The 19,387-nt window shown below is 51.0% G+C and overlaps 1 protein-coding gene across 1 annotated transcript in view; it reads left to right on the plus strand.

The window, feature by feature from the left end:
• The window catches only part of DPYSL3 (dihydropyrimidinase like 3), a 56,102-nt gene extending 38,759 nt beyond the window's left edge, over nucleotides 1–17,343 (plus strand). The window contains exons 7-14 of the mRNA XM_008069927.2: nucleotides 2,358–2,426; nucleotides 5,422–5,542; nucleotides 9,085–9,241; nucleotides 9,878–10,019; nucleotides 12,429–12,599; nucleotides 13,744–13,923; nucleotides 15,805–15,967; nucleotides 17,169–17,343. Coding sequence (XP_008068118.1) covers nucleotides 2,358–2,426; nucleotides 5,422–5,542; nucleotides 9,085–9,241; nucleotides 9,878–10,019; nucleotides 12,429–12,599; nucleotides 13,744–13,923; nucleotides 15,805–15,967; nucleotides 17,169–17,257 — 1,092 coding nt within the window. The 3' untranslated portion in view covers nucleotides 17,258–17,343. The remainder of the gene's footprint in view (nucleotides 1–2,357; nucleotides 2,427–5,421; nucleotides 5,543–9,084; nucleotides 9,242–9,877; nucleotides 10,020–12,428; nucleotides 12,600–13,743; nucleotides 13,924–15,804; nucleotides 15,968–17,168) is intronic.
• The last annotated feature ends 2,044 nt before the right edge of the window (nucleotides 17,344–19,387 follow it).

Here is a 19,387-nt window from a genome sequence, read left to right on the forward strand (position 1 = left end):
CCGCGGGCTCAGGCAATCCACTCACCTCAGCCTCCCAAAGGCACGGGATTACAGGCTGAGCCACCGAGCCCAGCAATAGTGGTATATTTTAAATATACTGATGGGCCGGGTGTGGTGGCTCGGCCTGTAATCCCAGTTGGAGGCTGAGGCGAGAGAATTGCCTGAGCCTGTAGGTTCAAGACCAGCCTGGGCAACTTGGTGACTCCTCGTCTCTACAGTAAATTACAAAAACTAGCCGGACGTGGTGGCGTACATCTGTAGTTCCAGCTACTTGGAAGGCTGAAGTGGAAGGATGGCCTAAGTGGAGGCTGTGGTGGTCGTGAGCGTACTGCTGCACTCCAGCCTGGGCAACAAGAGTGAGATTCCAACTAAAAAAAAAATCGTGAATATACTGATGATTGGAGTGTTTGGAAATGATGACTTGAGTTGGCTTCACCCTGTGAGCTATCCTGGCACACTTGAACAAGATGGAGTGAGAGTGTCACATAGGCAGAAGGTGCTTTAGTTGGGGACCTTAACCCGTATGAGACCTGAGCCAGTTTAGAGTTGAAATTCACTCGAGTTTGGGAGAAACTTACTTCAGTCAAGGTTTCAGTAAGTGAGGACAGTAAGAATGAAGAGTGGAGGTACTTTGCGGGAGGAAACAGACTCAGCCCTTTTTTGTGTTCTGTAGAGCTGGAAACAGTGACCATCTTACTTCTCATGGCTACTTATCAAGAAGACACTGGTTTTCTTCCTACTCCTCTTTTAACAATGTGCATTACTGAAAACACAAACCAAAAGGTTCTCTTCCAGGTGGTAAGGATTCTCTTCTTTCTAAGCCTCTCATAGCTTCGAAGTGAGGCAAGGCTCACCGTTCCTGCTTCTGTCCCTGCCATTCTTGCTTCTCCAACAGAACCAGATCACTCCCAAACCACTGGGCCAGGCTGGCTGGGAATTCATAGATGCAGCCTTAGTCAGTTGCGAGCAGATGCCGGTAGAACTGCAGGTCGTGGACTGGGATCTCAGCCAGTTCCTGTTAGTCTGTGTGTGTATCCCCTGCCCAGCCACCTGCTTCTCCCAGAAAGCTGGCCAGAGGTCTGAGGGATCTAGCCACCAGCCACCAGGGACAGGCAGTTCTTCTGTCATTTCCATGACTGGGTTAAAATAGAATTTGACCAAAACACTAACTCAGGTAATGTTGTTTAGAGATGTTATTTTTTCTGATTAAATTTTGAATTCATTCATTTAAACCATAAATTTAAAAGATAAACCCCTTTGAGACATCTCTTAAAATATAGATTGAGCCAGGTGTAGTGGCTCTTGCCTGTCGTCCCAGCACTTTGGGAAGCAGAGGCAAGAGTACTGCCTGAGCCCAGGGCCTCGAGACCTGCCCAGGCAACTCAGCGAGACCTCATCTCTACAATAAGCCAAAAAATTAGCCAGGTATGGTGGCGCATGCCTGTAGTCCCAGATACTTGGAAGGCTGAGGTGGAAGGATTGCCCGAGCCTTGCAGATTGAAGCTGCGGTGGCCATGATCATGCCACTGCACTCCAGCCTGTGTGACAGAGTGAGACTCCAACTCAAAAATAGAGAGAGAATGCACGCTAGGATTCATTCTTACATCTTCTGATTTGATAGGCTAGAATAGAGCCAGAAATCTGCATTTCTACAAAAGTAACTCAGGTGATTCTGACATCGGTGGTGAGTGGCCCACACTCTGGAAAACACAGCACTAAACTGTCAGCTCCATGAGGCCAGGGACCATGTTGCTTTAACTCAAGTACTTACCCCAGAGCCCAGCATGAAGCAGATACTCAGTACATTTTGTTGAATGACTGAATTTAAAGGGCACAGATGAATACACAAACAAGTGAAGCAAGTATACGTTTGAGGTAGCTGACCTGAGAGGGATGAAGAACAAGTGACCTAGCATGACTTTTATGGATAATATAGACAAAGGCTGAATACTAACTGGCCGACTATCTCCTTCAACAAAAGTAAGCTATCCTTAAATGTTCTCTTCCTTTTAGTTAAGACTGTACCCTGCGTTGCAACTCCAGATGTAGAATTAATACATATGCTCAACATACACAATATAAACATGCATTTTTATTCTTCCCTGGAGTGCTTATTTTATTTTATTTTAGACAGGATCTCACCTGTAAGCTAAGCTGGAGTGCAGTGGTGTGATTATAGCCTACTGCAGCCTCAAACTCCTGGGCTCAAGTGACCCTCATGCCTCAGCCTCCCAAAGCACAGGGATTACAGGTGTGAGCCACCACGCCAGACTGAGTCCATCCTTAGATCAGAACATACCAAGATAATTTTTCCAGAATTGAACTTATCTAAGAACTGTTTTCTTTTCTCATTTTAGGAGCAAGCCCGGATGTTGGAGATGGGCATAACTGGCCCAGAAGGCCACGTCCTGAGCAGACCAGAGGAGGTGGGTTTCGCGGGATAGAGGTGGAGGTGGAGGGAGGAGGGAAGAGCAAGGGCAGTGAGTGTCCAGTTCCCATCAGCCTCTTCTGGGAGGCCCCTGCTACCACAGTTCCTGTAGCCCTGCTGTGGCCGCTGCCCATTGTGCATTTAAAGTATTTGCGTTCAGCCCACCGCCTGAACCATGTGCACATACAACATGAAGAGGATTACTGGGAGGCAGTGAGGACCCGTGGACACCAGACACCAAAGACCACTTCTGCCTGACTCTCGCTCAAGGGCCCGTGAGAAGATGAGAAAGGAATGCAGGGGAGAGGCTTACTTCTGGCCCCTAATCTCTCTGAAGATAACAGAGTTTGAAGTGTCCTTCATGGCTGTCAGCAGGAGTGTTAATTTTCTAATTCCTTTCTTAACCAGTGTGAATCTTGGAGACATTTCCACTTACTCCATTATTTCATATTATATTTGGAGTCCTGCAAAATATCGTACTGATGGATGGGGATATTTTAGGCATTATGCCTGTTGATATACATAAGGCAGTGATTGCAACCAGGTGTGGAAGTTTCCACACGTAGAGTGAGTGATGATTTGCATCTGTGCTTAGCTGCTAGCATGAACGACGGGGTACCCAGCAACCGGGTTCCATATCTCTGGGATGTCAGAAACCTCACCTCTGGCACAGGGCACAGAGCTGGAAATGGGTGCCCAGATGGCTAAGAGTGTGCTGGCTTTGGAAGTGCAACCTGGTCTGGCCCAGCAAAGTCAAGGCTTTCCATGCCAGCGATGCAAACCCGTCAGTCCAGTCATTCCAAACTTGACAATAGGTAGAAGACGGAGTTGAATCAGAAGTGATGCACTCCCATTGCCCGTCTCTTTTAGGGTCTTATTTAAAACTTAAATGTAACACACAGAGAAAGAAAGCGTCCCTATGGTAAAGATACAGTGAATTTTCACAAACTGAATACACTTGGATGACTAGCACCCAGCTGGGGAAAAACATTATCAGCACCCCCAGAAACTCCTTTGTGTCCAGTGATATTTTTGTTGCCATCTGAAATAACCTATCATTTTTTCACAATGGGGTTCCAGTCACAGTGGCATTCTTGAAGAGTCTATCTCCATAATGATACCAGGTCCCCTGTAAGGGCGACGTACCCCTGGGCCAGCGTTGCCTGCCGGCATCATCCCAGTCACCCTGCTGCTGCTTTAAGCGGGTGGTCTTGTTGTGCCCGGAGAGAGCTGAATCCCAGGGAAGCTAAGCCACTGGCCGATCTCATCTGAAGGATTGGAAAATCCTGTAACCAGCGTGAGTGGGCCAGGGTGGGCAGCACTGTTTGTGGAACTTTTCGTAAATGCTGGTCACTGTGGAGATGTGCTGGCAAGAGAGATTTCCAGCAGCAGCCAGGGGATTTCAGAGCAGAGTCTATTTTTGTTCCTTGGTTTGTTTTTTCAACCTTCCCTTAGCCCCAGCAGCCCACCCCTCCTCCCTGTTCCCGTCTCCTTTTTAGTAAAAAGCCTCTCAGCTGCAGATCTCCAGGGCCTTGGAAGCCCTTTGGGGTGAAGCTGGAGGGTGATGTAACCTTCCAAAGATAGTCAGGTTGCCAAAGTGCTGAGGAACCTGCAGTGCAAGGGTGTGAGATCAAAGGGCCAGGACAGAGGTCTTGGGAGCTGAAGGGTCAGCATGGGTGTGCAGGGGAGGAGAAGGCAGAGGAGGAGCCAGCCCCTCTTCAGTTAAAAGGACACCCAGATACCCTTTCAAGTGAGGCTGTTCAGAGAGCTGGGGCCCAGGCACACATAAGTCTGGTGCCTCAGGAAGATGTCTGCGCTCTCTTGTGGCCGGGATGTCAGGGCCTTATCCATATGTAACAGTACATATTGGGGAATGTCCGCTCAGCCAGCCACGTTCTTAGAGTGTCTCTGAGCCACATCCACCATGGGCAGTGACTAACTTGCAGTATATAACCACTGGGTATCTGAAAGCCATTTCTGGTCTGTTATAAAGTGTTGGGGTCCACAGGTTAACCAGAAGGCCATATCTACACAAAAGGAATTGCTGCCAATTGAATGGAAAATGCCAGGGTCTCTGCTTGGGGCTGATGGACTGCCTTAGGCTTTGGATAGTAACACAGACTCTCAACTGGCCAGAAATGGGGACCCATAATGTGGTCCATAGCCACCCTCCAAGGGACACTTGCCCTGTCCCCAGAATTGGATAATTGCTTTACAAGGGTTAACTCATGTTATCCCCACCACAGCCCTAGGTGTCAGGTCCTGTTATTATTTCCACTTTACAGGTGAGGAAACTGAGGCTTTGGGAGGTTGTGTAACATCCCTGCAATCACCCAGCTTGTAGGCCAGAATCAGGGCTCAGACCCACAAAAAGGGAAAACTTCCTCCTGCTTAATACATGCAGCTGGGTTGCCTAGCATATCTGCAAACATGAATTCTGCACTAGGGTGGGGCAGAAGAGATCAATAATGAAACACATCTTTGTGCTGAGAAGCTTGGGAATTACTTTATAGAAATACCTCCTAGAATTAACGCCTTGCTGACCAACTATTGCTGTAGGAAAGGACTTGAGGAACCACAGAACCTAATTACCTTGGCTGGTTATTTTAGATAGAGACACAATGGTGAGACCATTTTCCAGAGACTGTCCTGAGACGATGGGGGGGCAAGGCTCTTTTTATACACCATGGCTGTGCCACCGCGAGAGCAGGCAAAGGAGCTGTAGCTAGCTTGGCCTTAGCTCTCTCCCTGTGCCAGGCATGGCTCCAGAAGACAGTTCTTGTTCCTACTCGACTGGTGAGGGACAGAGGCACGGGAAGCTGAGCGAGGGACCAGCTAGGGAGCGGTAGGTCTGCGGGGGGGACCCAGGCTGTCTAGCTTAAATCCTGCAGGCTTTTGCCTCCACGCAAGGCCACATGTTGTACTCCTGGGGGCGGGATGGTGAACTGGAGAGGTGCATACTCTTACTGACTCCTGGGCACCTTTCCTTGCAGCTGGAAGCTGAGGCTGTGTTCCGTGCCATCACCATCGCCAGCCAAACCAACTGCCCTCTCTACGTCACGAAGGTCATGAGCAAGAGTGCGGCCGACCTCATCTCACAAGCCAGGAAGAAAGGTGATGGACAGTGTTCCTGAGGCTTTGGAGCCCTGGGCCGCCATGTGCACCTTCCCTCCCTGGCTGTCCTGTGTGACACACATGGGGCCTGCTGTGCTTCTTGCCCTGCCCTCTAGGAAGACCCTCTCTGCATCCTGGGTGGATGGCAGGGTCTTAGGCTTTCCCCCACTGTTGTCATAGAAATGAACTGAGGCTCAGGAAGGTTAGTTTGTTCAAGGTTTCGAGTCATCTCTTTTGAGACCTGGTGCATCTTCTTCTCTTTGTTCTTTCATCTTCAGTTCACGCCATCTGAACTTTACAAATGGAGATATTAGTGCAGATGGTATCAGGGGGAAAAGCCAAAGATTCAACTTAAACTGGCTTAAACAAACAAAAGGAAATGATTGTGGGTGTTTCAGGCACAGCTAGATCAAGGGGCCTCAACCACAGTGTTAGGGCTCCATCACCCTTGCTGCTTTCTTGGCTCTCTTTCCTCTCACTTGCCTTTTTGTTTAATATGAATGATGACAAGAGCAGATGCCAGGAGGTGCCAGCTGTCCTCAATTCCTGATGGAGGGTGTGACAGCGACGCAGAGTTCATCTTTTCCAACAGCTCCAGCAGAAGTCTCCAGGAGCATTGACTCTCTGGGCTGGGGTCATGTGCTCATCCCTAAACCAGTCACGACCCTGAGGATGGCATGATCTGGCCAGGAATGGGTACAAAACGCAGCAGCAGGTCTCACCTCCTGATTCACACAGACTAGCACAAGTCATTGTAGAGGAGGGGCTGAATGGTCTTTAAAGCATTGCCTCTGTGGCCTTTGCACTGAGGCTCTGTCCCCACGGCTGGCTGGGCTCTGCCACTTTTCTCCACTGCTGTCAATGTGAGCTCTGTTTGCTTGCCTGTGCTCAGCTTAAATTTGCTCCCGTTCCAGAACTTGCTTTTCTTGTCCTCAGTGGCAGACTTGTGGGCTCTGTTGTGAACTGGGCAGTGGACAGAGTGTGGCCGAGCAGCTGGAGGTGTAGGGCTCTGGGCTGGGCTGTGAGAGCGGTTCAACAGGCTGGGCATATGGTGGCCACTGCCGTGACCCATGGCCATTCCGAGAGTGCAGGACTCGAGACGAGTGAGCATCTGTGGGTGAACATCCATGGGTCTGTAAGACTCCACGTGTGAGTGACTGTGGCCACTCAAAATAGATCCAGCTGATGACACCTGGCCTTCTGGCAAAGAGCAACCCTTTATTATGGGAGGGGAATCTCTCGAAGTTTGTCAGTCTTCCTAGCTGGCAGGCCCTGGGGCATCTCCTTACTTCCTGTGTTCCCAGTGAACCTGCTATTTCCCTATCCATCTTCGCACGTCTCCGTTGACCCAACGTGGTGGCACCACTGGGCACGAGTCATTGACATAGAGGGGCCTAGTGTTCCTTACCTGTACATGAAGGTAAGGCCAAAAGGCCAAAAAAGAAAGAAGAAAGTGCATACCCCTGCTCACCACCACACACACCTCTGCTGTGACCACCTGCTGCCCTTTGGGCCTTCTGTGGAGGCTGTAGCCTGCCTGGCATCCATTCTTAGGTTGACCTTGAGACAGTTTGAGTTACGTGCTGGTCTCATTTCCAACTTCATGGAGAAAAAGCCCTCAGCCTTGGCCTTTTGACATGTGGTTCTCTGGTAAGGAGAGCCAGGCCTGCTGTGTGTCCCTAGGGAAATTGGAGGCATTGTTTCAGGGATGGATGTAGCTGCTGAGAGTGAAGTTGGCACACGCCATACAGACCGGCGTCTCACAAGAGCCTCAGAGCAGGAAGGTAGAGTGTAGCAGGCTACTCTTCCCTCCTGACCCGGATGCTGTTACTCACTAATCACCAGGGCTCTGTAATTGTCTGGATGCTCAGAGTTAATATTAGAAAGGCATGATTGGTAGATTGAGAATAAATGGGGTCTTGCTATGTTGCCTAGGTTGGTTTCACACTCCTGGGCTCAAGTGATCCTCCTGTGCTGGCCTCCCGAATGGCTGGGACTATAGGTGTGAGCTACCACACCTGGCCTGAAAGCTTTAATAAGGACCAACTATATGCCCAGTCTTGAGATAAATACTTTAAATTTTTTACTATAAATTTTTTACTATATAAAGAACCCCGAGAAAGGGACATTATTACCCCTTCTCAGATGAAGAAATTGTCCAGGGTCTTTCAGCTGGGAGGGGTAGTATTCAAATCCAGGTCTAAGTTGAGTCGTTGCTTATTCTACTCTTTCATGCAGAAAGGAGAGTGCAGAGGGAGAATTCTTCCACTTTTAAGCTGTTTTTCTTAAGAGTAGTTGAGTGCTTGCTTCTTCATCTCTTGATTATCCTGTGTGATTTAGTTTGTATTTCTGAAGGGCCCTTGACATTCCCTTCAGTTATGTTTGGATCTGTGTTGGTCACCCCGAAAAGCAGGGTTGTCACATGTGAATCATTGCCACCGTTTCCTTCTTTCACCCACGGCAGACATTCCTAATCAGTCTTGAGGTTTTTTCCTAGGGAGACCAGAAGCATCATTAGAATTCTTCCCCAAGTGGAGTTCTAGGCGATCGTTGGTTGGGGCTGAAACAAGACAAAGCCTATTTACACTGGTAGACATAGAGTGTTAGTTTGTGGAGAGCTTGACCGGAAGACTGAAGACCAAAGCAAAGAAGCCAGGGCTGTCCAAGGTAGTGCTGGTCTGAGATTTCGGCATCAAGAGCCTTGGTACCAACCAACTCTCTATGAGACAGCATCCCCTGACTGTATTACTAACCCTCCTTGAAAAAGCTCAATGAAAGTTTAGATCAGTGTGTTTCTCCCCTTCCATGATTTGGGCAGTTAAGCTCCTATTTCTTTGCACAGAATCCAAGAAGCTAGCCTCCTCTTTGATGTGTCTCAGGTTGTTGAATGTCTTTGAGCAATTCACTCCTGCCTTAGGTTAAGGAGTAACACACATGATGAAAAAGTCACAAGAGCCTCTGGTCCACAGGAATGGATTTCACTCTGTAGAACCAAAGGCTGTCCTTGTAGCAGGGGGATGTAGCCATCTCAAGTGACGGGGCATGTCCAGGGCTTTTGGTTCCTGCAGTGGATAGGAGTGGGAGGTGAAGTCAGTATTTACTGAGCAGCTGCTAGGTGCCAGACTCTTCACATGTACCCTATCTTTTGTTTCCATAAGCCTGAGAAGCAGACATTATCTTGTTTCATCAATTCTAGACATATCTGGTTCATATTTTAATACTTCTGAAATGAGAATGAATCTTAAAATCAATATATGTTATTTTTATCTTTTGCCTCGAATCTTAATTTGCCTCAAAATTTGAGAATGAATGCTGCATATTACAGCCAACAGCTTCTTCTAATCTAGAGAACACAAATTTGTTCACATTTAGCAGATAGAAAGCAGAGGTTTAGAACAGGTGGGAGCATGACCTTGAAACCAGGTCTGTCTGACTTGGATTCACAGCCTTGGTAGGCTAAGGAACTGTGCTCAAGCATGACAGGCCCAGTGCCACACGTGCTTTGTGCAAACCCCCTCCCTGTCTCCCCCCTCCCTGTCCAGGTAACGTGGTCTTTGGTGAGCCCATCACCGCCAGCCTCGGCATAGATGGAACCCATTACTGGAGCAAGAACTGGGCCAAGGCAGCTGCATTTGTAACATCCCCACCCCTGAGCCCCGACCCGACCACACCTGACTACATCAACTCCTTGCTGGCCAGGTGGGTGCAGGGGGCCTGGCAGTGCACATTCTGTGGAGCCCTTGGAGCTGACTGGGGTGAGGACCAGAGCTGCCCATCACCAGCTAAGAGTTCCCTGCAGCCTTGAGCACAGCACAAGCTCTTCCCTGACCTGTTTCTGACAGTAATACAGGTGCAGTGTTTGTGATGGTAGTAGCGGACAACACTCCTCATGCACCAGGCTCCATGGCGAGACGGCACGCGGGACCCCGCGTGCTCCTCAGAGCAGCTCTGCAAGGCACTATCATCGCCAGTGCATGAATGAAGCGGCCGAGGGTCAGAGAGGCCCGATGGTCTGCCCAAGTTCAAATCGCTGGTCACAGTGAATCAAAATGACAGGGAGCTTTGTGTGTCACTGCCCTCTGCAGACATGTGGGATCGTGTTATTGCTCATTTGAGTCCCTTTTCTTTTGCCATAGAAGAGAGGATCTCATCCTGTCCCCTCACTTGCTAGATGGAAAAACTGAGTTCAGAGGGGGGAAGAAACTCATCCAAGCTCCCACAGTTAGGAGGAGGTAGAGGAGGGAGTCCAGATTCAAGTGTCAGGTCCCGAATCTCACAGTAGACCCTGGGCTCTGGAAGCATCTCTGTATTCACGTGGTGCTCTTTCCTTGCCAGCGGGGACTTGCAGCTGTCTGGAAGTGCCCACTGCACTTTCAGCACTGCCCAGAAGGCAATCGGGAAGGACAACTTCACCGCCATCCCCGAGGGCACCAATGGCGTGGAAGAGCGCATGTCTGTCATCTGGGACAAGGCTGTGGTAAGTGATGGATCCTATGGAAGGGTGACTGCTGCTCCTCCCTGCCTGCCCAGGGTGCAAGAGAGGTCTTGCACCTGCCAAGAGGCCTCTGGAGCCAGGAGCCTCAGGCAGTTCAGACGTTCTCCTTCTGGAGAGATGGATCCTACGGAAGGGTGACTGCTGCTCCTCCCTGCCTGCCCAGGGTGCAAGAGAGGTCTTGCACCTGCCAAGAGGCCTCTGGAGCCAGGAGCCTCAGGCAGTTCAGACATTCTCCTTCTGGAGAGATGGATCCTACGGAAGGGTGACTGCTGCTCCTCCCTGCCTGCCCAGGGTGCAAGAGAGGTCTTGCACCTGCCAAGAGGCCTCTGGAGCCAGGAGCCTCAGGCAGTTCAGACGTTCTCCTTCTGGAGAGATGGATCCTACGGTGTTGAATGCTGGGGAGGCCTCTTCGGCAAGACTGTGAAGGACTAGGAAGCAGACGGGCAGCCCCTTCATTTGGTTGCATGAATGGCATGTATTTAAAACAACTGGGAGCCGGGCTCGGTGGCTCAGCCTGTAATCCCACGCCTTGGGAGGCTGAGGTGAGTGGATTGCCTGAGCCCGCGGGTTCGAGACCCGCCCGGGCAACTTGGCGAGACCTCATCTCTACAAAAAATCAGCCGGGCATGGTAGCGTGCGCCTGTAATTCCGGCTACTCGGAAGGCTGAGGTGGAAGGATCGCCAGAGCCCAGCGAGTCGAGGCTGTGGTGGCCGGGAGTGGCCACTGCACTCCAGTCTGGGGTGAGTGACTCCAACTCAAAAAAAATAATAAAACAACGTGGAAGTGATTCTCTTGTGTGGAGAGTTTTGTGACTTCTTTTGAAAGGGCTGGATGTAACACTTTGAAACAACAGTGACAAGTCAGTGCCTAAACTAATGTCATCGTGTTTGTCACAGTGCTCCATTCGGTGGGCCTGTGGCCATCCAGCTGTGCACACAGCTCTCTTCAGTGTCTTCTGGCAAAGGGGCCTGATTGCATTTTCCTTGTTCACATCAAAAGGCTGACAAAAGAAATAGCCATTCAAATGAAGACTCTCTTAGAGCTTTTAATAAAATTAACAATTAACTCATTATTAAGTACTTCCCAGTGTTTTATTTTAAAAACTGTAAAGACATTATGACTGTTGTCTCATTTGTCTAGCACTGAGTAATCCACTAAGTTTCCTGTTTCTTCTTGGCTTCCAGGAAACTCAAAGCTAGGTTTTAAACTCAGTTCTTCCCTTAGGTGGGTTTTTTTTTTTTTGGTGTGAAAAGAGGGAAAAGTATAAATATTTTTGTCTCTTCTCCATATAGTGTTTGTGTTTTGTTAACACTACCCTGCAGTATAGAACATATCTGTATATATTTATCCAGGCACTGTCTGGACTCTTCAGCGATCATGCAAATTTAAAAATTACCAACATGATACATGCTCCATAAAGAGTATTTGGAAAGCACAGACAAGCACATGACTGAAAGGAAATAAAACTACGTTTCACAGCCCAGGGACACCACTGTTCTCATGTGGGAGAGAGGCTCTTTTACGTTCCTTCTGTGCATGTGCAGATACAAACACATATCTAAAGGGTGGGGATTCTTTTGGAATTAGCAGGAGTGAGTTGGTAAGTTCATGAATGTACATATCCAGAAAACATGCCTACTCAGGAGCAGTGACTTCTCTCTTGAGCCATGGAGTCGTCATGATGGCTGGTGGGTCTCTAGGCTCCTGGGGAAGGCTCTGTGCTCAGGGCCACCACCTTGTATTGCTGGGCCTCTGTGGTTATTTCTCTCTGAGCTCAGAGCCCTGAATCAATATAGAGTCGGAGACAGAGACAGAGACAGAGGTGAGATAGAGATAGAGATAGGGAGAGGGAGAAAGAGATAGAGATGGCTAAAGATAGAGATAGAGACAGAGAAACAGAGATAGAGAGAGATAGTGATGAGTTAGATATAGATAGAGACAGAGATAGGGAGAGGGAGATAGAGTTACAGAGAGAGATAGAGATGTATAGAAATAGAGATATAGATAGGCCAGGCTCAGTGGCTCCGCCTGTAATCCTGCGCACTGGGAGGCCGAGGTGAGTGAATTGCCTGAGCCCGTGGGTTCAAGACCCGCCTGGGCAACTTAGTGAGATCTCATCTCTACGATAAATTAAAAAAAAAATATTAGCCAGGCATGGTAGTGCGCGCCTGTAGTTCTGACTACTTGGAAGGCTGAGGCGGAAGGATCGCTGGAGCCCAGCAAGTCGAGGCTGCAGTGGCCAGGAGTGGCCACTGTACTCCAGTCTGGGTGACAGAGTGAGACTCCAACTCCAAAAAAAAAAAGAGAGAGAGATATAGATGGAGATGGTTAGAGATAGCGATCTCGATAAAGAGAGAGAGAGATGGATATACATTTTTGTATTTCAACAGGCTACAGGGAAAATGGATGAAAACCAGTTTGTGGCTGTGACAAGCACGAATGCTGCCAAGATCTTCAACCTGTACCCCCGCAAGGGGAGGATATCTGTGGGTTCTGATAGCGATTTGGTCATCTGGGACCCAGATGCTGTGAAGATTGTCTCTGCCAAGAGCCACCAGTCTGTAAGACTTGCACTGGGGGGTGGGTAGCTTGAAGGAGGCATGCGGGGAACTGGTTGGGAGGAGGCATCTTTGCCATGCTGGGCTGGGCTGGCCGCACCCTGACAGGCTGCAGGACAGTCCTGCCCCTCCCCTGACCTTAGCGGCTTCGGACCTTGACAGCATTTCCTACTCAGCTTTTCAGGCAGGCTGTCCGCGGGGGGCGCTGCCGTCCTTGCCCTGGGGGGGCTGGTGGAGGCTGCCTCTGCCCAAGCTCCAGATAGCCCAGGTGGGGTCGCAGGACACTGGGGGCTGGGGGGCACTGTTCTGGGAGAACCCTGATAAGTGGCGTGTCCCACTTCAGCCACACTGCATGGGCAGAGCCAGCCCCACAGCCATGCCTGAGGCCCTGTACCTGGAAGAAGGAACAGGAGAGAAGGGTGACCAGCCCCAACTCCCTCATGAGGAGTTTCCTGGTGGGGACCACAGTTCAAGTTCAGAACCCAGCAGAAAAGGGCATCATACCATGCAGTAAAAGCAGTTAATACTCTAAGCACTCTTATTGCAAGCACTGTGCTTTTAATTCACTGACTTTTTAATAGTTTTTCACGGCTGGCTACTATTGTCACCCTGCTGTATAGATGACACAGTGAAGGTACAGAGAAATTAAATAATGCACGCAGCGAGTAAATGGTGAAGCTAGCATTCTAACCTGCTCCGTCTGACTCCAAACTGAGGTTTTGAGCCACTTGGCAGTGCTGCGCCTTGCTGGCCAAGTAAATGCAGTCCCATTGCAGAAACATCATGTCATCTCACTTTGTATAATTTTGAGGTCCTAGGGACCTAAGGGCCACCTCTCTCCTCTCCCGGCCCACTCAGTACGAGACTGCCGTGAGCAGCACCCCGAGAACTAACCAGCTTCTCGTAGAACACTGCAGTGACAAACACGGATTCCTACCTGAGGGCCCGAGGAAAGGCTGGGCACTTGCTTTGGCTAGGCAGCTGGTCCAGTCTTTGCTCAGCAAGAATATGTCTCCCAGGGCTTCTTCCACTGAAAGTTCTGGGTGTGTAGTGGCTCTTCCTGGCCTCCCCGGCGAGCCAGCTCCTGGTAACTGCATTCCTCCCTCCCCTTTGCCACCCCTGTCCCGGCTCTCCTATCCTGGCTCAGGCTGCGGAGTACAACATCTTTGAAGGGATGGAGCTGCGGGGGGCGCCCCTGGTGGTCATCTGCCAGGGCAAGATCATGCTGGAGGACGGCGGCCTGCACGTGACCCCGGGCGCCGGTCGCTTCATCCCCTGCGGCCCTTTCTCCGACTACGTGTACAAGCGCATCAAGGCCCGGAGGAAGGTAAGCAGCAGGGCCTGAGGTGGGCCGCAGGTCCCGTCCATACCTGGGGACAGGAGCCACGAGAGGCAAGGGGCTGTGTGCTTGAGACCCCCACAGAGAAGTTCACAGCGCCACCTCACCCCCAAGGACAGCTGCTGGACTTCTTGTGCTATATTAGAGGAGATATTAGAATGCTTTTTGGCTAGAGAAAGCTTCTTAAAAGATCGTTTAACTTGCATTTTATAGTGCTTTTATTTAAAATAATTTAAAGTTTAATTCAAAATAATGTCAGCATATTTTTTATTATTTATTTTTATTTACTTATTTATTTTTTGAGTTGGAGTCTCACTCTGTCGCCCAGACTGGAGTGCAGTGGCCGCTCCCGGCCATCGCAGCCTCGACCCGCTGGGCTCCGGCGATCCTTCCACCTCAGCCTCACGAGTAGCCGGAACTACAGGCACGTGCTACCACGCCCGGCTCATTTTTGATTTATTGTAGAGATGAGGTCTCGCCAAGTTGCCCAGGCGGGTCTCGAACCCACGGGCTCAGGCAATCCACTCACTTCAGCCTCCCAAAGGCGCAGGATTGCAGGCTGAGTCACCGAGCCCGGCTCGAGCATATTTTTTAAAAGAATCAATTACTCTGAAAGTCTTAAGATGAGACTCAAGAGTCTACCCTACCCAGCCCTGCCCCATCCTCTCCCGTGTTGCACCACGGGGTGTGATTCCAATAAAATCTCGTGTATGTCTCCGATTTTACATAGACCATATACATGTGCGTATGCATAGGTGTATACCTGCATACACCTATGTATACATACATACACATATGTATAAGTGTGAACAGGGCGCTCTGGTTGATGCGGGGTGAGGCCCTGAACTTTCTTGTCAGTCTTTCAGTCCTGCCCTGGTGGGTCTCCAGGTTGCCCTTGTGGACACGTCCTCAGCCCAGTGCTGGATGGGCATTTGAGCTGCACCCTCCGGTTTGACCCAGTGAAGAAGAGGGCAGTGTCCCTGGGTGGCCCCTTATCTCTGTGACTGTGATTTGGATCCTGGAACTTAAGGCGTGGTGGTGGTCTGGAGTGGCTGGTTTGGGGAGCACAGGCAGTGGTCACTGGGCAGAAGCATCTGCTTCTGCACCTTGATGAGTTCCGCCTGGGTGCTTGTACCTGAGTCACTAACAGAGAAGGCAGCTCTGTGGCCAGACTTCCATGCTGCTGTGTGTTCCCAGACCTCACTGCAGACCACTGACGAGAGCTGGGTGGAGGCTACAGTGGCTGCATGTGGTGGTCTTGCGGGATGTCTGTGGGCTGTGAGCCCACATGAGGGGGACTCATGTTTCTTGGGGCCTCGTGCCCGGTGAGGTCAACAGGAGGCCAGGCTGCTGCTGGGCTCCATAGGCCAGGGCAAGCATGGCCACAGCCAGAGGCCTGGGTCAGGCTGCTGGTGTGTCTCCAGGCCTGCTCATCTGTGCTGTGCTGAGGATGAGGGTCAACTCCATCCTGGCACTCAGGGCCTCCTCTTGGGCTGCTGCCCCACCCTGCAGCATTGCCCCGGGCCCTCTGCATGGCCCCCTCCATGGGCTGAACTGTAGTCTACTCCCCTCTGTGTCCCCGGCCTCCTCCCCAGAGCCCCCCAGTTCTCATGATTCTTCAGATCAGAGTGCATCAATTTCGAGGGGCTTTCACCGGCCGCCTTTATTGTCACTGTTGTGATACCTCCTTTATTTATTTTACACTTGGCTTCCCTTCCTCAAATGATCTTTACTATGATCATAGTAATTACTATTATTTCCTGGCTCCCCCTAGACACCCTCCACTCACGAATGCATGTGTATGCCCAACACAAACCCTAAATTGTTGAGTGGGGAAAGGGACAGTGACACTCTCTTCTCTGGCCGCAGATGGCAGACCTGCATGCTGTCCCGCGGGGCATGTACGATGGGCCGGTGTTTGACTTGACCACCACACCCAAAGGGGGCACCCCCGCGGGCTCTACGCGGGGCTCTCCCACACGGCCCAACCCACCTGTGCGGAATCTCCACCAGTCGGGATTCAGCCTGTCGGGTGAGTGGGATGCCTGACTGAGGGAGGGAGGGAGACCCGAGGCTCCAGCCCAGGGCTTTGCGAGGAGAAGGTTGCTGGCCAGGCAGAAGTCAGCAAGGGGTCCTGGTGAGAAGGAGAGGCAAGGCACAGCCAGGCCAAGGCCGGGTTCCAGTGGTGCCTGATTCTGCTTAGAGACTGGCCTGGTGGGAGGTGGGGAGGGCAGCTTTCACTGTGAGTTGAGGTGTTCCCCTCTTTGTCCAGGTTAAAAGATAGCGCGGATGATTGTCCTGCTCAAATGCTAGTAGTTTTTTTTTTCTAGCCTTGGGTTTTTATTCTCCCATTCCTAGTAGTAATAATAATGTATGCAATAGCTACCACTGATGGAATATTTACCACATGTTAGCCGGATCATTTGTCATATCTATCCTTGAAGAACTCTCTGTTATAAATAGAAAATAATGATTTAGTGCTCCATAACCAGTAGTCTTAAAATGGGGGGAAATGCATGTAGGTTTGCATTCCTGTAATGAACGACCTAAGTGTGAAGCAAGACAAGAAGAAAGGAAAGAGATTTGAAGGGAAAAGCCACAGCATATAGAAAAGGGGCAGGAATGGGAGAAACAGAGGAATGGGAAGAAAGAGGTCAGGGGGCTGTGGGGGAGAGAGTCAAGGAGAAGAGGTAGCGTTGAAGAGACTTTGCCAGGGGGCACGTTCTAGGCCCGGGCAGTTTCTGTCGGAGCCTTGGCTACTGTCTGTTGCATCCTGGATGCCTCTGTCCTTAGGCTTTTTGAGGCTCCTTCCGGAATGGGCCTAAGCACACACATGGTTCCTTCTGGACTGGAGTCACACTTCGAATGGTGAGGCAAGGCCCCCAGTGTCTCAGAGCTCAGCTGTCTCCTCTGCAGGGCAGGAACAAGAACCTCTCTCAAATCATCGGGCGAGGGTTCGGCGAAATGGCTGGTTAAAAGCACCCCAAACACTGCTGCCATGGGGGGTGTTGACCACCAGCTTGCACGTGTGACCCCTGCTCTTCTGCCTGGTACTGTCATCCTGCGGATGAGGACTTGGCTTTTCCCACTAGAGGGTCCTTTTCCAGGAATGTGGAAAGCCCAGAAGGTCTGACAGCCCAGGGAGGTGAGGCCAGGAATACACTTAACATCCTGTGCTCTTGCAATTAACCCCTCCTCCTCTCCTTTCCCCTGGGAATGTGTCTCCACCACAGGCACTCAGGTGGACGAGGGGATCCGCTCGGCCAGCAAGCGCATCGTGGCGCCCCCCGGAGGCCGCTCCAACATCACATCCCTGAGTTAAGCAGCCCTCCCCAGGGGGAGAGGGGCGGAAGCAGGAGAGATTGCGGAAGCCAAACGGCGCGCGACGTTTGAGAAGGAAAGGAATCCAGACCGCCAACTGCAGAAGGGATGCGCCTCAAGCCTTATGTTCCCCGTGTGACGCGCTTGCTAGCTTTGCGGGTCCTGCTTTGTTCTGTTTATGCATAGCCTCGACGTGTTCGCCCGTGTACCTGCATGCAACCAGATAGCCACTGAGGAGGGAGTCTGCTGTGATCGTGTTGGGAGCGTGTGTAGTGCTGCATCTTAGGACAAAGGGACAGACGACACCAGGTGGCAGGGGATGAACAGGAGGGCCAGAGGTTATGGGGGTGAGCGGGTGGTGGGGGCCTGGACAGGTGGAGGGTGCGGAGGGGCCGGGCTCGGGCGTTGGGGGGGAAGGAGTGGGGGGTGCCAGAAAGGTGTTATGTGTTGTGCTGACGATGTCGCTGATTTCCATGGGAGATGGCCACCGTGGCAACCGTCCCTCACCACGACCCCCGGGGTCTGTGCGAGGGCAGGAAGTCTTTGGGTTCCGTTCCGTCCTTTGTCACGTCCCTCCTAGTAACTTTTGTTTCTTTGAACATTTATTAAAACGCCAAAACCCAGCCATTTCTTCCACCAGCTTGACGGTACCACTGCCTGCTCGGGCCTCTTTCTCAGTGTCGCTTTCAATCCTCCTCTTTCCTGGGCTGGGAAGGCCCGAGAGGGAGAGAGCCAATGATCCCTCTCTTCCTCTTGCCCTCCCTGCCTCTACGGTGCTCTTAAAAGCCGAAGCTGAGAACAGCATCGCCCTGAGTGTACAGAGATGCTCCCAGCAAACACAGCAAGGCTGCCTCTCACGCTCCTGTCTGCAGCCGAGCAGAGTAGCTTGCTTCTGGCATCCTGGCTCGATTGTTAGCCCGGTGGGGCAGAAGGAAGGCCTCTCTTGCCAACGAGGCTTGATTCTCTTGATCTCCTGAGATCCAGGTGCATTCGTGATAAATAGGATTTTTTTTTTAGTTAATGTTCCCTAAACTTTCACTACGAATAGGTCATCTCAGCTTCTGTGGGAGTCAGGCAGAGATTTAGGAAAACCAGTCTTGAGCAGAGGGAGCACATTTTGTGGCCCTGGTTCCGATTTTCCATTCAAAACCATTGTTTCCTTTCCATGAGCAGGTCCTCTGGGGGAGCTTCCGGTTTCAGTCCCAAAAGCTCCCCAGGTGAGTGGAAGGACAAGGGAACCAGCACAGAGCAGTTGTGTCCCCTGTCCCCCTGTCTGTCAGAGCTGAATGTTCGTCTTCCTATCATGCCACTTCTGAAAATTCAGTCTTGGGGCAAATTCTGTGGGCAAGACGAGGCTTGTGAAACCCAGATGTCCATTTGCAGGAAGAAGTATCCAACCTGGTCTCAGCCCTCCGGCAGCCCCTCTGCCCCTGGGTACTAAGTACTTGGAAGGGAAGAGCAGGCCTCAGACACCTTTTAAGTGCTTAGGAGAAACCATCTTCTGTGATTGCAGGTTTTAATAAGTTGGAGACCACACACTTGGCTACAGAGCAATTTGGAAGTAGCCTTGAAAAAGAGAATTTCCCCTAGCAAGCTACTTTCTGTCTGAATCATGAAAAAGACTGTCTCCCCTCATAATCATAGGGAGTCTTGCTATTTAAGGCTCTCATGATGCTTTGCTTCTAAAACTCAAGTAAACTGAAAATGTAGCTCTTAATTTACAATTCAAAGATCGGGGCCTATCTAGAACGCAGGAAGGCAGGCGGTGTGACACAGAGGGAGTTTGTCAGCCGGAAGCCTGTATCCTTGCCGGGTTGTGTGGCAGTATGGGCTGCATTACCAGACACAGCCACCAGGTGGGGAAAGAGACGCATCCACGCTCATGAAACTGAGTGACCACTTTGTATCCGAGGCTCCCTCCGTGGCCACAGCAGTCGCCTGCACTGCACGTGGGCCTGCTGGAGTGTAGCACCACGCAGAGCTTCATGTCTACATGTGCTTTCCAGTGCTCTCTAGGGTGCCCTCCCTTTCTCCCTTAGCTCCTGACCGCCCACCGCTGAGTGGTTCCTAAGAGGTCCTGGGGAGACTCCCACCGCCCTCCCGGCCTGGGTACTGAATCACCAGAGTTGAA

Source organism: Carlito syrichta, unplaced genomic scaffold (assembly GCF_000164805.1).
Source record: "Carlito syrichta isolate Samal-C Ts95f unplaced genomic scaffold, Tarsius_syrichta-2.0.1 Scaffold312553, whole genome shotgun sequence".
In the NCBI taxonomy this organism is placed as follows: domain Eukaryota; kingdom Metazoa; phylum Chordata; class Mammalia; order Primates; family Tarsiidae; genus Carlito; species Carlito syrichta.